Source organism: Nyctereutes procyonoides, unplaced genomic scaffold, assembly GCF_905146905.1.
Source record: "Nyctereutes procyonoides isolate TBG_1078 unplaced genomic scaffold, NYPRO_anot_genome, whole genome shotgun sequence".
NCBI lineage: Eukaryota > Metazoa > Chordata > Mammalia > Carnivora > Canidae > Nyctereutes > Nyctereutes procyonoides.
Genome location: NW_026575043.1, coordinates 44,870,326 through 44,884,861, shown reverse-complemented (window position 1 = coordinate 44,884,861; position 14,536 = coordinate 44,870,326). Strand labels below are relative to the sequence as shown.

The window sequence follows — 14,536 nt, the reverse complement described above, 5'->3', positions numbered from 1 at the left end:
CATCCATGCCCGGGTGGTATCTTTGCTGTGTGGCCCGAGGCAAGTGAATCTAGATCTCTGAAGCTGCATTTCCTCAGTGGTAGAACAGGGGCGTGGATCCCTGCTGGTGGGAGAAGGCCCCTTCAACAAGTGTGCCTCCCCTCTGCTGCCCAGCTGCTGCTGACCCTGCCCGACAAGTACCCCATCCTGTCTCAGAGGCTGCTGTCTCGCCTGCCCCCCAACCCCCGCCCTGTGCCGAATAGTCTAGCTCCACAAGGGTTAAAACCCAGGAGCTCATGTGACCCAGCATAAACCATGAATCATTCCCATTGCTCCCTGTGCCCAGCCCCCCGCCCAGGATGGGGCAGATGCTGTGCCCCGGGGTTGCCATGGCAACCCCGCCCGCACTCAAGTACGGCCCAGCCTGTTCCTTCCTTGGGGGACCTCGGGGCTGTTCACCTGGCTGGGTGTTGCTTTCCAGGGAGGGAGGGAGAGAGAGAGAGAAAGAGACAGACAGACAGACAAGCTGAGAGACAAACAAGTGGTAATTGAGACATGGGGAGGGAACCGAAAACCTGATGGAGAAACAGGCCACCAGAGGGAGACAGACTGACAGCCGAGATGCCGAGGAGGTCCCGAGATGCTGCTTGTCACCCTAGAGGCAGTTTCCCAACTGTCCCAACCTTCCCAGGGCTCCCAGATCCCCGACAGGCGCGCACGCACGTGCAGCCCGCGGTGAGGGCACCGGGCGGGTAGGCTGTTGGCACGTGAAGTCGCCGTCAGCCCCGAGGGACCGGTGAGCGAGTTGGGACTTGGGGGAGAAAAAAATGGGGGCGGACGTCAGCTCCCTGGGCGGCCGCCTCTCCGAGGCCCCTCCTGCATTCCTGGGCAGCAAAGCCCCTCGCTAAGACGGGGACTGATGTCATCCTGGGCTGCCGAGCCAGGGGACCCGGGGGCCCTGGTGGCTGCCTCCGGAAGTGAGCTAGCTGCCTGCCGGCCGACAGGTTTAGAGTCTCTGTCCCCAGGAGGGAAACCCTGCATGGCATGGGTCAGGTGAGCCGGGTCCGGCTGGGGGCAGTGGCAGGTAGCAGCCTGCCCTCCGGGTCCTTCCCGTGTGCGCCCGGGCGGGGCCGCCTACCTGAGGGACGGTGAGCACCGGGGTGCCCAGGGCCACCGCCTCTTCCTCCCCCACCTCGCTGGAACTGTCACACCCTGGAGTGAGTGCTGCTAGATTTCCCCAAGCTCCCGGTCACAGCCGATGCAGCCTGCGAGCGCCGCCAGGGCTGGAGCTGGGACCGCCCAGCGTGTTGACTTTACAACTCGGGTGGGTGGACTTCCAGCCCGACCCTGACCTGCCTCTGGATCCTCAGCGAGACCCGCAGGTGCGGCCGGCCGCCAGCTCCGCGATGGTTCTTTACTCCTGCTTTGGCTGAAGAGCGCTGCCGGGTTTTCTCTCCAAGCAAGCCCAGAACTTGCAGAAGCAGAAAGTAGAAAGAGAGAGAAGACCCTGGCACTGTAATTGCTTTGTCCCTCGCTCACGTCCTTCCTCCCCTCCTCCGGCCCCATGGATTACCTGGGAGACAAACTCACAGTGGCCCAAACCCACATGACCCAGTGGATGGGCACTGTGAGGAGATCCTTCCAGGAGGCCCTCAACTTAGTGACCACCACAGTGGGCCACGAGCGGACAAGTGGGGAGCCCGCCAGCCGGACCCCCTTCAAGCGCACCTCCTCCTTCCGACACCTCGCCTCCCGGAGTCGGGAATCTTTCCGCCGCTTCTCTGCCCGCAGCCAACAGAGATTTTCTTCCCTAAGGAAAAGGCAGACGGACTCGGAGCCACCAGACCTTGTAAGCTTATTGCGTTTTTTTTTTTTAACTATTAAAAGCAACAGTAAAAACTCCTCCCCTTTAATGCTGCCCCGTAGCAGGGGCGGGGGGGGGGCTCCCCCATAGATCCAACCAGGGAAGTTGCCTCTTCCAGAATCATTGTCAATCAAGCTGGCTGTTTCCTGATCCCTGTGCCTGGGAAAGAGGCATCGGTGGTGGTGATTCCCCTGATGGTGGAGTTACTGTATCTCCCAAAGCGGTCAGGAAGTATATTCCACGTCTGTGAGGATGGGGCCGGCACGTAAGCCCGGCTTGCCAGGCCAGTTGATTTATCTGGAAATGCCGACACTCTGGCCCCAGACACAAATGCTTGTGCTTCCCTATTTTTAGAGAGGATTAGTTGGCACCTGCTTCATCTCCTCGGACCCTCCCAGGATGGCCAAGTGTCCATGTCATCTGCACGTTGAGTTGTGGCTTTTGTTATCTTGTCAGTCAAGCAAAATTGCAAAGTTGTCTCTGATTATCCAAGGAGACCCGAGGTGGTGGGTGAGTTCGCCTGCTGGCCTGTGAACCTGGAGCTTGGTGTGGGTCCTGGGGCTCTGTTGTCTCTCACTTGGGCAAGCTCGATGAGATTTAGGAGACCGGGGTGGAATTAATATTTAGTCTAATAATTAAAAATTCAGCTTGCATCCTGCTAGGGGATGGTATTGAATCCATCTCAAGGAACTCACTGATGATTTAGAGAGGTGGGACTGGGCCCAGAGAGGGAAAGACACCTTCCTGGGGAAGCACAGTGAGTGAATGGCAAAACCAGGGCCAGGATCCCAGGCTTTGAGCCACCCCTTCCTCCAGGCTCTTTCCAGCTAAGCTCCTCCTTTTCTGTCTCCAGGCCTCCCCGATAACTTCAGGGAAGCCCACCTCACTGACCAGGATTGAACTCAAAGAGAGGGCTTGGTGCTTTCACATAGGAGCCTCCTCCCCCTGACAGTGTCAGGCCAGCTCCTTCTCTGGGTCCAGGATGGTGGTACACACTGATAGTCATTGTGGGACGCAGCATTGAGGGACAGAGCCATGGGGTACACCAGGCTCGAGCCGGCCCTCTGCATTCTTGCAGTCACTGGAAGCTCACAGCTGCCCTGACAGGTGCAGGGCCTCAGCATCCCCGGAGCGGTGTGTGACTCTCCCAGGGTCACACAGCAAGCAGACCAGTCAGATGCAAACACACAGGGTCTCAGTAATGTGACATGTTCTCTGGTGGGTCTGTGCTGCTTTATAGCCTGGAAAAATCAGTGGGGCCTGAATTTATAAGACAGTTCCTCCAACCCAACCTCCGGAAGGGGTTTCTTGGGCCAGGGAGAGAAAGCTTCTGATTCATTCTTTCTGTCTCTGTCTCTATATCTGTCTCTGTCTCTATGTGCATGTCTCTTGCCTCTTTATCTCTGTCTCTATGAGCATCTCTCTCTTGTCCCCTCTGGCAGTGCAGTTAAGGGCATGGGGTTTGGTAATGTTCAGCTCTCTGGCCCTCAGCTGGCCCTGGGCACTGGCTCCCATCCCCCAGGCCTTGTCGCCCTGTGTAATGTGTCAGCCGCCGTGTGGCCTGCCTCCCCAGCGTGGTGAAGGAATGAATGACGTTAGACTGTGCAGGGGCCTTGCCTCCTCTGCTTACTATCGCGTCACAGCGCCTGTAGCAGCATAAGTGTGTGCTGAATAACTCTGGGCTTCAGGTTCCTGCCCACTTAGCATTTGGCATCTACTGAGCAGTGAGCACCAGCTGGCATCAATCAGGGTTGAGGGCTTGAATCAGACTCTGCTATGTCCTGCTTGAGGGATTTTTGACCCATGATGAGGCCTCAGTTGCCTCTTCTGTGAAATGGGGTGAGCCAAGGCATCGTGTGGAGGTTGAAACAGGCGCCAGGAGCAGTGCTGGCTACAGAGTATGTGTGCACTTGTACAAATGCCTTCTCCCTGGGACTCCTGGGTGGCTCAGGGGTTGAGCATCTGCCTTTGGCTCGGGTTATGATCCCGGGTCCTGGGATCGAGTCCCGCATCAGGCTCGATTGGAGCTTCTCCCTCTGCCTGTGTCCCTGCCTCTCTGTGTGTCTCTCATGAATAAATAAACAAAATATTAAACAAAAATGCCTTCTCCCTGTTGGATATCATGATGTTCTGACTCGGCGGGATAAAGGAAGTCTCAGCTTCCTCATCTGCAGAATGGGGATTATGGTCACTGCACGTTTCCATTTCCCCATTATTCCTTGTATACGGGCACAGACATGCCTGGAAATGTGGGACACGTGCAGCCGTGCCTAGCGTGTGGTACGTGTGCCTTCAAAGTCTACCGTTGCAACAACCAGACCTTTTCTCTCTGAGCCGTTTCTTCAGAGATCCCCAGTGAACTGGAAAATCTGCACACGCCCTTTTTACTTGGGGGCCTCGCTTAAATATTTGTTTTATAGGAGGAAACTGTGTAAAGCCACAGTTACTTAAGAGTTTGGGGACCAGGGGCGCATCCGTTACGGGGGTGGGGAGGGGGGCGGGATTTGGTCTTTATAACTTGAATTTGTACGTGATTTATCTAAAAAAGTCCGTTCTGTTCCAAGTCCTGCCTCAGGCTCGTATTTACTCAGAGCACTAAAGAAGAATCTACCAGAGGCATAAAGTAACCCTCAAAGGCGTGCCCTGAAATGTTTTCTAAAGCCAACCACGAAATAATTTGCTAATGGCTTGCCTCTCCGTCCAAGGAATAAAAGGGGGAAAGAGGGAAAAACAAATGCATTGTCTCTGAGTGACAAAGGCAGGAAGAGGCACGTTTGTGCTGCAGCCCAGTGAGCCTGAGAACGAAGCCCAGCAGACTAGATGGACTCCAAGTAGAGTCCAGGCAGAAAATTCCAGAACCCAGGAACAATGGCAGTGCCGCAGAGACGGAGGCTGGAATAAAAGCGGGAAGTGGTGGGTGTCCAGGGTCATGGACTGCTACCCAGAGGGCCCAGGAATGGGACAGGCTTGAGATCAGGTCTCAGGTCCTCCATGTGGTAGCCAAGTGACCTGGGCACGTTAAATCAGCTCTTTTAGCTTCCGCGTCCTCATCTGTAAAATGGGCTTTCACCTGGAATGTGTCTGGTGAACCCTGGCACCTCTTAAGCACCCGGCAGATGGGCGTGCATCTCAGGTCACTCTGGGCGCTGGGGTGGGACACACTCTGGGGATCTAAGTTCCACCTGCCCAGCCGGTCAGAGTGGCCGCCTTAGGAAAGAGAATAAGAGTCTGCCCGGCCTTCCGTGAGCATTTCCCATGTGCCAGGTGCTGCACTAAACGCGAGGTGTGTTATTACTTGTGTTTCAGTCCATGTGCATTGATCGAGCGTGTCCCAGGGTGCTGGCGCTGGGGAGGTGGCTGTGAACAGGCAGGCACAACTCCTGCCTCCTTAAAGGTACTTTCCAGGGGGCAGAAAGTAAAACATGTCAGCACATGACTACATAATCCATGTGCTGGAAGCGAGGAAACGATCTTGAGATAACAGAGACCTGTCTGTAACATCAAACTACTGCCATTTATCGGAGTTTCTCAATCTCGCCACCACGGGTGTCTTGGGCCAGATCATTCTTTGGCGGGCACGATGCTGGTGTCCCATGTATTGTAGGATCCTCCCTGGCCTGACCCCAGGAGGTGCCAGCAGCACTCTCCCAGTCAGGACAACCCAGCAGACACTGCCCAGTGTCCCCTGTGGGCAAAACTGCCCCCCTTCCCCAGTTGAGAACTGGTCAGTATATAATTTGGTTTGGGTAGGACTGTCACCGTCCCTGGAGTATGTCCCCCATCACCAGAGGCAGGGGGAGAAGGGCAAGGATCTGACATCCATCATGCACCTGCTACTTGCCAGAAACTCATGTCCCTGAGGGAAATGGTGGGATAGCCCCATATTTCATGGATGAGAAATCTGAAGCACAGAGAGGTCAAGTCACTGGCCTGGGGTCACACAGCTGGAGTAGGTGGGTGAGGCTGGGACTCCAGTGCTGCAACGTGGGTCTGCCTTGAGGGGCCCTCAGCTGCGCCCTGCCCTGGGGATCCATGGTGTGAGCACTGGTGTCTGGCTGCATGTTCAGTCCTCCAGCCAGAGGCTGAGTGGGAGTATTTGGTTCTGTGTCAATTATGGAGTGAAGTGGATGCTTAAAATATTCAACAGGGCCCTGCATCTCCCCACTCTACACACACACACACACACACACACACACACACACACACACACAGACGCACACCCTTTTTTAGCAAGTGGCAGAGATTTTGAAAGGAAAGGGATGTTCGTGGCTCTTCAGAAGCTCCAATTTCATCAGTGTTTCCTTTGTATTAGTGTCTTCAGGCTGTTGAAATAAGTGACCACAAACCTCTGTGGCTGAAAACAGTGGGAATCCTCTCGCAAAGTCCTGGAGGCCAGAAGCCCCCAGTCCAGGTGTAATCAAGCCACACCTCCTGCCTAGGCTCGGTGGGAGGACCCCTCCTGTCTCTCACAGCTTCTCGGGGCTCCAAGCATTCCTCGGCCTGTGGCTGTGTCACCCCAATCCCTGCCTCTGTCTTCACGTGACCTTGTCCTCTATTATAAGGACACTCGTCATTGGCTTTAGGGTCCCCCAGATAATCCAGGGGCTCATCTTGAGATCTTTAACTTAATTACATCTGGAAAGATCTTTTTTTCCAAGCAAAGTCACATTCTGTTCTGTGTGCTCCACTAGAAGGCAAGGCCTGTGAGGGGCTGGGGTCTTGAGCTGGCCTGGTTCACCTTGGTATAGGAGCTGATGTTGTGTCTGCTTTCCTGAAATCCTCTCCTTTATTTTTGTGTTCACCTTGCAGCACCATCGCCATAATGGAAATAGGTAAACTGAGGCTGGCTACACACCTCTGGGAGTAGACACCAGGAGTCCTGCCCAGGGAGGTCTGGGGTTCTTTCCAGGACCCCAGGGCCTTTGCCCTCCTGGTGCCCTCTGCCTGGAGCACTCCTCTGGCTTTCTTCACCTCTGCAGCTACCACTTACTGAGCACCTACTGTGCGCCAGATACAGGTTATTAGACTGGCCTTTAGGGAAGTAGGGTCCAGTTGCCATGACCCCTTCCTCCATCTCCCACTGCCAATGCCAATGCCAAGTGCTGCCTGCCAGGGCATGTCAAGAACCCTGTCAGGTGCCCTGCTCTCAGGCTTCCCCTTAGGGCATGCAGCTGGTGGGTTAGACCTCACTGCAGCCCCAGAGGCCAGCGCGAAGTGGCCTGGCCGCTTTCTCTTGGGCTGGCCGCACCCAGTCTCAGGGCTCCTTTTCACCCTCCAGGCAATAGAATGATGTCACCCTGAGAACAATGGCCCCTTCATGGATCCATCTGGGTCCAAAGGCTGGGCCCAGACCTGGGGCCTCTGGGAGAGACCTGGAGAGATACGCAGGACAGGACAAAGGGCTTGGCTGCTCCACGAGGCTCTGCCTGTGTGAAGTCATGTTGATCTCCGCTACCCTCCCCCCAACTAAGAAAGTGGGGTGTGCTTATCTCCTATTTGGAAAGTACAGAAAAACTGAGTGAAAACAAAATCCACCCATTATTCTAACATCAGTGAGAACCACTCTTGGCATTCAAATGCATTTCCTTCCTGTCTTTTTTCTTCTCTCCCTCAAACCAAATTGCCAACCTTCCTTGTCTTTCTGACCTTTCAAAAATGTAGCAGTTTTATTTATCTTTAGGAAAAAAACAAAAAGAAAACGTTGTCATGGCCATGCAGCATGCTGATTTATTAACCCCTCTGGTTGGACTCGTGGGTCGTTTCCCATTTTTGGCTATCAGGAGTGACTGCAGAGGTGGGTCTGTTTTGCACTCAGTTGTCCAGATTTCTGAGCCATCCCTGAGGTTGAAACACTCCCCTTTCTGTCTCTGTGCCCCGGGGGGCCCCTCTGTGACTCTCCCTTTCTTTCTCTTTAAGCATTTTCAAATATCAGATGTTTTGTTCAGACAAATACCCCTCACTTCCTCATCAGGAAGTCAAACATTTCAGGAAGGAAATCTGGATTGATACGTATCACAGGGAATGTTACATTTTGGGGTTTCATGAAGAATGGTGACTTTAGCAAGGAGTCAAAAAGATAAGTCCTCAGGAGGGCGCCTGGGTGGCTCAGTTGGTTAAGTATCTGCCTTCAGCTCAGATCATGATCCTGAGGTCCTGGGATCAAGCCCCACATCAGGCTCCCTCCTCATTGGGGAGCCTGCTTCTCCCTCTCCCTCTGCCTGCCACTCTGCCTGCTTGTGCTCTCTCAATCTCATTCTCTGTCAAATAAATAAATAAAATCCTTTTGAAAAAAGATAATTTCTTAGGAGAGGAAGTGACATCTGGAGTTAGTTATAGTGGTTGGCTGGTAGATGCTTTACACCTGAGTCTTTGTCTTGGGGAAAGCCCTGATTTGGAGCATCTGCCTATCCCCATGGTGTAAATACTCCTACCACGGCCAGTTGCAAGCTACCGACTAGCCGTCAGCACACACAGAGCTGGGAAAGGATGTTCAATGCACCATGCCAGGCTTGCACTATATAGACTCCATATATACATCAGTGACCTCCAGGCCATAGGTGATAGTAAAAGGTGGTAATTAGGGAATGATAAGATTTTAACATCTGTTACTCTTGCTTTTGATGGGATTTGTTCCATTGTGTGTTCATTTAATTAAATTTTAAAAAAATTTTATTTACTTGAGAAAGAGCCAGAATGAAAGAGGGGCAGAGGGAAAGGGAGAAGCAGGCCTCCTGCTGAGCCGGGAGTCTGATGTGGGACTCGATCCTGAGACCTTGGGATCACAACCTGAGCTGAAGGGAGATGCTTCACCACCTGAGTGACCCAGGGCCCCCTAATTGTGCGTTTATTTAATTTAATGGCTCTGTTAACCAGCCGGCTCACAACTGACTCCTGAACATTTCGTGGTTGTCTCTGGGCAGCCAGGGCAGGCTAGCTCCAGCACACAGCTGTTGGTTTGAATCCTGGCTTTGCCTCTCAGTTGCTAAGAGACTTTCTATGCCTTGCCTTCTGTCTGATGGGGACAATGATATTGCTTCACTCCATGGCCATGGTGGAGGTTATACTGAGGTGATGCCACATGGGATACAGCTCGGTGCTTGGCGCTTAGGAGGATCTCAGTAGATGAGATCGTCATCATCATCATTGTTATTTGATTAGTGCTTAATAGTTGGCAAGACACATTCAAACACACAGAGGTAGCCTTAGAGTGGCCCCCATGGATTGTTGCCTCCTGATGGTGATGACCATGGTGAAGTTGCCTCGCCCGCCAGACTGGCTGGGCTTTCATGACTGATACAATCCAGCCAAAGTCACAGCGTCACTTCTAAGGTCAAGTTGCAAAGACCCTGCAGCTGCCACCTTGTGTAATCTTTCCCTTTCCTGGAGCATGCGCTCCGAGACAAGCCAGCTGCCATGCCTTGAGGACGCTTGGGCAGCCCTGTAGTGAGGCCCATGTGGCAAGGAGGTTCCATCAACCATGTCTGTGAGCTTGGAAGTGGATCCTTTAGCTTGCAGATTGAGGCTGCATCTCTAGCCAACAGCTCAAATCCAATCTCATGAGACACCATGAGACAGGACCACTCAGCTCAGCCCCTCTTAGATCCCTGACTTCTAGATACCAAGAGATAGGAAATGGTTGTCATTTCAGACCACTATATTTTGGGGCTATTTGTTATGCAGTGATAGATAATGAATACCAGTTTCTTCTCTTTTATACCGAGAGATAGCAAATGGTCATCATTTCAGGCCACTACATTTTGGGGCTATTTGTTACGCAGTGATAGATAATGAATACCAGTTTTTTCTCTTTTATACCTACCACAAGCAACAGTCTGAGAGTGGCTAGGGAGTATTACTTACTCCTTCTTCTTACAGATGAGTAAATCGAAGTAGGAAGAACTCAAGTGACCTGTCTAAGGTCTGTAATAGGAAAGCTTTTGGGTTCCCTCTGGAGGCTTTTCTTGCGTCTGTGGTTCTTGCTCGTAATACAGGCTGCTCAGCCAGCCTGGATTTAGGGTCCCAGAGGCTTTTTGAGCAATGCACCCTTTTAGGAGTTGGCGTAAATCTCCTGGCATGGGATGGAATCCATTTCTTGGATCCTAAGTGCTCGTCACCCACATTTAACTCATCAAACATTCATCATAAAGTCTGAGCCATACCCAGCAGTGAACTCTACACCGATTTGGGAGCATGGTATGCAAGAGTGGCTTCTCTCCAGCATCAGTTTCTAGGCCAGGGGAGTACTTCAGATCACCCCACTCCATAGAAAGGAGGATCCTAAAACATAAGTTACTGCCAGGAGTTAAACATTGCAACGTTTGTGAACAATTTTTACTTCTGGCTTTTAAACATAGATTTGCTGTCTTTGGCTGCTTTTTCCTGATTGAGGGAAAAAAAAAAAGGTGCAGGTAGAATTAGGTCAATCCAGTTAAGAGCTTTGCTCTCCCTTCAGGCAGATCTGAGCTTGAGTTTGAATCCCAGCTTTGCCACTAACTAGCTATGGGACCTCAGACAGGTGATTTTACTTCTGTGAGCCTCTGTTTCCTTGCGAAGCACATAGCACAGCGCCCATTACCTAGAAAGTGTGTGATAAATATTAGCTCTCGTTATACTCCATATAATCTTGATATATTAGTCAGGTTAGGGCATGTTATGCTGCGGTAACGAACAGCCAACTCTCAGTGGTGCAACGCAAAATGTTTATTTCTTATGCACCCAAGTTCACTGCTGGTCTAGCAGCTCTGTACAGCTGCCACCTCTCCAGGCTGGTAGGGTCTTGTAGCAAAGCCATCTGGGAAAATGTGACGTCCGTGTAATAGCATTGGAGGAAAAAAGCTCGAGCATCACTCCAAGGTAGAGACTATTGTCCCATTTCACAGGTGGGGAAATTAAGGCTTACAGAGTAACATCTTGAGCACTTCCTACGTGCCAGCCACTGAACAAAGCCACTGTCTTATCACACCCCCATGGCACCCCCATGTAGCAGGTGTTATCTTTGTCAGCCCTGTTTTACAGATGATAAAACTGAGGCTCAGGGAGAGGATGAGACTTGCCCAAAGTCACCCAGTTTACAACCTGGACTCCAGCCCAGGTCTGCTGATGCCTCATTTCTTGTCCCTCCCAATCAAGACAATGGATAGAGGGACCTGGTGTGCCTTTCCTGAGACAGCATGATGTAAACCAGGGTTTCACATCATGACCACATTGATCCTTGGGGCTGGCTCATTCCTTGTGATGGGAGCTGTCCTGTGAATTGTGGGACGTTGCGCAGCATCCTCCGCCTCTGACCAGTGCTCCAGACTTTACCAAATGTCCGTTGGGAGCAAATTTGCCCACAGTTGCAAACCACTGATGTATGAATAGTGAGAGTCCAACATGGGAACCAAGAGATGTGACTTGAAGTCTCTGCGAGGCCTAAATAACCAGGTGGCCTTAGCCAACAGACTGTGAGTGAAGTCAAGACATTGGTAGGACTTTGGTATTGCCTAACTTTTAGGTAAAATAACCTTTGACTCCCGATGTAATTTTGGGCAAGTCTTTCATCTCTGATAAGGCATTTTTTCCTTTGGCTACAAAATGGAGCAAGTCATGTTTATTGGCAAAGGTGTTATGAGGATGACAGGACGTGCTTGTTGGGTCCCCTGCATAGTACTCCGCACACAGTCAGTGCTTTATTGTCGTGCTAGCTGTGACCTGTCATGGGAATTGGGGTGTGCTGGGGCATATCCCCCAGCATTTGAAGATACTTTTCATAGTCTCTTGAATTCCCAGTCCTGTGTTGTCAGGCTCTGCATCAAATATTTGCTTTCTGCCAAAGCCAGAAATTATCCGGCAGCCCACATTCCTGTCACTCAGCAACCTGATTTCTAGAAATGGCCCCTCCCTAGGCACACCTATAATTTAACATCTATAATTCCTCAGTTAGAGGCTGGAAGTCTGTTCTTTCTTCTTGGTAATTGTCTTCTGCTCTAGGGAAGGGGATGGATAGATGTAGGGCTGTGTTGAGGCAGTTGCCTGCCTCCCCCACCCTCTGCAGACATCTTGGCAAGCAGTACCCAGAAGTTTCTAGAACCTCTGGTGCTAAGTTTTAAGAGTGTACCAAGGTAGCTGCTGTGGTGGATGATGGGAAAACAGAGTTTCATTGTCCATAAAGGTTTTTATATGAGCCCTGGAAGCAGTGTAAACAGATCACCAAGGGACAGGACTTTGGCATAAAGTACCTGTTCTGAGAGCTGCTCCTGAACTTTGATTGTCAGAACATCTAGATCATTCCATCCCACACTTTTCATGTTAGGGAAACCATGGTACAGAGAAGGAAAGAGACCTACAGAAAGTCACATAGCAAGTCAGTGACAGATCCAGACTTGGAACTTGGGTTTCTGAATTCAAAGTTGGGGTATTTAAGTGCCATGTGGTTCTCAACCTTGATATCCATCAGAGCTGAGGGACAAACATTTACTAAGCTCCTGCTATTTGCACAACTCTGTGTGAGGCATTAAAGATCAAGAGACAGTTCCCACCTTAGGGAAGTTTTCAGAAAGTAGATTAAAGTACATATCCAAACTGTGCAGCCTTGAGCCAACCTCTTCATAGCATCCACTGCGGGCCTCAGTTTCCCTATCTGTGGATGGAGGTTTTTGTGTGGCCTTTTAAGGCCGTCCTAGTGGAATCAACCTGGATTCAAATCCCTGCTTCTCCATCTGCTAGCTGTGTGACTTTGCCTAAGCCTCAGTTTCCCTGTCTGTAAAAAGGGAATCATCCTACTTACAAGAGCGAGAATTCCTTCGTAACAGGTGTAAAACGCCTAGCAGAGCACCTGGCACGCAGTGAGCGCCCTGTCAGTAATAGTCAGCGGTCACTTGTGCTTCCCTGTACCCGGTCTCCCTTTCCAGTCACCTCCTCCCGGCCTTTTCACAAGCCGTTCCTCTGCCTGGAATGACAAGACAGTGGCACAGGCTTTGGTGGAATTTTAAGGAGAACAGCAGGTGGGCCTGTCATACAGAGATGGAGCCAGGGGCTCCCTGCCCCACTCCCCCAGACTCCTTTGCTTCCACTTGGCATCCCCACCCACCTCGCAGGACACGCCACTCTGAGCCCTCCCTCCCACCCCTGTGTTGCTACTTGATGAGGGAAGCATATTTGGTGAATTGGTTGAGGGGAGAGGTCATTAACAGCCACCACTAATTAGGAAGGAAGTGGCTACAAAGGGTTAATCAGAGGCGTTCTGCTCTATAAGTGGGGGAACAGTTGGAGGTTTTTCATATCCTACGCTGGAGATTTTTTTTCCTCTCCTCATGCATAAATACGAGGCCTTTTGGGGGAGGGCTGGAAAAAGGAACCGGCTGTCAGAGCTCTGCTTCATGAGTTCCCTAAGCCTTTCATATAATGCGGAGCCCTGTGGATTTTCAACAACTCTGTGCCATCGGTGGGAAAATGTAATCCCTCCTCTGAGCTGAATTGTGGGGAAGAATCTGTGCTGCCTGGGCGGATCTGATGGCCAAGGTGGGGGCAAGGGGGGATGGAGGAAATGTAGGGGTGGTACAGATGGGAGGCCTGTGTTCGAATCTTGCCGCTGCTACTCCCGGTGTTTTGGGCTTTGGCCAAGGACCTTGTCTTCCTCGAGCAGTGTTGTCTATCCTCCGGTGCCGAAAGGGGCTAACACTGGGAGGAGTAAAGTCAGATGTTGGTGGGTGCCTTGGGTGCTGGGTCACTGAGAAGAGTCTCAGGTGGGGCTCGTACGGGTCTGAGGCAGGCCCCAGAATCTGCTTGTGTAGCAAGAGCCCCAGGTGGGGACAGTTGTGTGGGTGCCACCTTTTGACAAACAGTTCCTTCAAGCAGTTCACTCAGGCAGCAAATTATTGAGCACCCGCTGTATGCCAGGCACTCGTGGAGGCCCAGAGATCCAGCAGGGAATGAGACAGGGATGGTCACCGCCCTCAAGGACCATATGCCATTATAGGAGGTCATGCTGCGGAATCGCTTGAACAGACATCTCGTACTTGAATGAATGAATGAACAAATGCATGGCTGCCTGGATTATTAGCACCCCCGTTCTGATCCTAGAGGTGTCTCTGCCAAATTCTTCCAAATTTTTCCTAGTAATTCTTGCTGGACCACAAGGCAGTGCTGAGAAGTGTTTGTCCTTTCTGGTCCTCCAAGCCCGACGCTCACCTAGCGCATTAGTGCTACTCAGAACATAGCAGATGGACAGATGAATGAGTGAGCACAGGGAGAGACACAGGAACGGACCCTACACTCCTGGGTGGCCACCAGCCGAATTCACTGGGTGGATAACCTACAGGGCTCTGTGGAGCTGGGCTTTCTTGCTAGGAACATGGTGCAGAGAGGCTCTAGACTGTAAATCAGAGTTCTCGGTGCCACAGCAAAGTGTCCTCCTCACAGGGTCACTGGGGCTGTAGTGGTCAGGTCTCAGGGACCTGAGGGTCAGACCTCATCCTGACCAGCTAGGGAAATTCCATCTTTGTTCTCTCCTCCCCTAATAAATACATGCTGGGCCACTTGGGTTTTCTGTGGGTGCCCCTGCCCCATCTCTGTGTTCTGTCCCCCATAAGCCATCTCTCTAGACCCCAGGATTCTCACAGTTACTCTGGGCACCTGCATGGGGTCAAAGTCATCCAGCCTTCCCTGGAGCTAATCCGGAATCCTTTCTGAACCTATAGGAGGTGTTGCCAG

General features: G+C 51.8%; 1 protein-coding gene across 6 annotated transcripts in view; it reads left to right on the top strand.

Moving 5' to 3' along the window:
* Positions 1-14,536, top strand: part of KIAA1671 (KIAA1671 ortholog) — a 201,878-nt gene that overhangs the window by 131,370 nt on the left and 55,972 nt on the right. The window contains exon 1 of one of the 6 annotated variants that reach the window (XM_055322902.1): positions 356-1,828. The exons of the other annotated variants lie outside the window; for them this stretch is intronic. Within the exon in view, the coding sequence (XP_055178877.1) occupies positions 1,544-1,828 (285 nt within the window). The 5' untranslated portion in view covers positions 356-1,543. Of the gene's footprint in view, positions 1-355; positions 1,829-14,536 lie in introns of those variants that run through there. 6 annotated transcript variants of the gene reach the window in all.